Raw genomic sequence first — 2,255 nt, forward strand, 5'->3', positions numbered from 1 at the left:
GAGAAATGCATAAAGGGGAAGGGAGAGATGCTCACCTTAAACCTAAGGTTGGTTGAGGCTTTGCCAGTGCCACCATAGCCATAGCTGAGAGGGTCTTCTCCAAGGGTCAGCCCAGCCTCATCAACAGACCATCCAACACGTAAAACATGAGGGTGCTGTTCATCCTCCAACTGGGGGACAGGCAGATTGTCTTCACACTTGACCTCAAAGAACACTCGGCTCCGTGTGAAGCCGTAAGTTGCTCTTACACCATGCCAGACATAGCCAAAGCCTTGCATTGTGAGAGGTTTTGCAGAGAGGAAGTTTTCCTTTTCAATGATGAGAGACAAATCTGAATTATCTGTATACAGAAAGAAAACGCACCTTTAGAATTATGTTTGTTTGTTTGTTTTTGGCTGCTGCTCTAATTAGTTTCAGAGCTGGCTTCAAAAGAGTATAAATAGGAATAAATGCCCCTTAAATAATCAAAATATTTGTAATACTGCTGGCAGGAGTCACTGTCTTGTAAAACAGGTTTATTATGATGGCTGTATTATTAGCCTTTCTGGCACACTTCATGAGGTGGGTAGCAGGGGGCCCTCTAATACTAGCAATTTCTCCCACTATGATATACAGGAACTAAAATTTGAACTACTGAAACCTAAAAAATTAGGCTCTTATGCAACTGGGAATACAGCTATGACAGTTTGTAGTTAGACCAGCAGTTTAAATATCACTAATTTTTTAATGACAAGTCATGAAAACCAATTTGAAAGGATAGTACATAAATGTAATATTAAAAAAAAAAAAAAATCACAACACAGCAACTGCAATGTACTTACACCAATCAAGAGCCACAACAGTCTTATCAAAGTCCGGCTCATCTTCAATTCTGACTTCTTCCACTTCTGGCCGAGACTTTTTGTGTTCAGGCGACCGAGAACGTGAATGAGATCTCTTTTCTCCTCTTCTTCCATCTTCGTCCTCTTCAGCTGCATCCATGGTTTCTGCCTTTGGCTCAACCATCTCCTCTTTGACCTCCATCTCAAATCCATTGTCTTGTTCCATCTTTACATCTGAAAATATTAAATTAAGTAGGTCAATATTTATGGGTTTAGTTTTTCATCCTAAAACCTTTTTCACAAGTCAACTTGGAATTTAAAATGCTAACAAGAAAATGCTGCCTTACCCTGATCAAAATCTTTTTTTACCTAAAAATGACAAGATTTCCTAAACTCTTACGTATTGTAAATGAGAAATCACATAATGGATAAAATGTCAAAACAGTCAATCTTTTATACTGTTATAAGGCTATGAGATACACATCACCTATTTTAAACCAGACTGGCAATAAATAAAGCCATTTTAAATAAACATGCTTACCAATATCTTCCACAGGTGCTGCTTCATAGCCAAGTTTTGCAGAGTCCTCAGGTTCCTCCTTAATGGCAACTGCAGGCTCAGGCTGACTCTGTGGAGTGGGTTTCTGAGGCGAGACTGCCTTTTGTGGAGAGGCAACTTTCTGAGGGGATGCTGCTGGTGCCTGTGAGGCAGGTTCAGGCTGGGTTTTCTGTGGAGACTGCACTGGTTCTGGCTGGGCCTTCTGGGGTGAGGGTGCTGGTTTCTGGGGTGAGGATGCTGGTTTTTGAGGTGAAAGTGCTGGTTTCTGGGGCGAAGGTGCTGGTTTCTGGGGCGAAGGTGCTGGTTTCTGGGGTGAGGACACTGGTTTCTGAGGTGAAGGTGCAGGTTTGTGGGGCGAGGGTGTGGGCAAGGGTTGTGCTTTTTGGGGAGAAGGTGCTGGTCTTTGTGATGGGGAAGGTTCTGGCTGGGCCTTCACTGGGGACTGTACTGGTTTCTGAGGAGAAGGAGTGGGTCCTGGCAGCACTTTCTGGGGAGAAGGAGTGGGTCCTGGCAGCACTTTCTGGGGAGAAGGAGTGGGTCCTGGCAGCACTTTCTGGGGAGAAGGAGTGGGTCCTGGCAGCACTTTCTGGAGAGGGAACAGGCTTCTGGGGAGAAGGAGTGGGCAATGACTGCACTTTCTGTGGAGAGGGTGCAGGTTTCTGGGGAGAAGGAGTGGGCTCTGGCGGTGTCTTCTGTGGGGAGGGGGTAGCTTCCTTGGGCGGCAGAACCTCTTCTGGCTCAGGAACCTCAGGTATTGCAGGCTCAGGAGTTTTCTTTCTTGGTGTAGGCACTGCATCTGGGCCTCTCTTCTTTGGTGTAGCAGCTGCTTCTGGCGACTTCTTGCGTGGCGTTCCTCTTACACTCCTCGGTCTAAT

The 2,255-nt window shown here is 45.5% G+C and overlaps 1 protein-coding gene across 1 annotated transcript in view; it reads right to left on the reverse strand.

Moving 5' to 3' along the window:
- LOC119592220 overlaps positions 1-2,255 on the reverse strand; it is a gene marked incomplete at its 3' end in the record, with an annotated part of 15,544 nt that overhangs the window by 8,996 nt on the left and 4,293 nt on the right. Inside the window, 4 exon segments of the mRNA XM_037941051.1 lie at positions 36-340; positions 822-1,055; positions 1,363-1,936; positions 1,968-2,255. Coding sequence (XP_037796979.1) covers positions 36-340; positions 822-1,055; positions 1,363-1,936; positions 1,968-2,255 — 1,401 coding nt within the window.

The sequence above is a fragment of the Penaeus monodon genome, chromosome 29, assembly GCF_015228065.2.
Source record: "Penaeus monodon isolate SGIC_2016 chromosome 29, NSTDA_Pmon_1, whole genome shotgun sequence".
Taxonomy (NCBI): Eukaryota; Metazoa; Arthropoda; class Malacostraca; order Decapoda; family Penaeidae; genus Penaeus; species Penaeus monodon.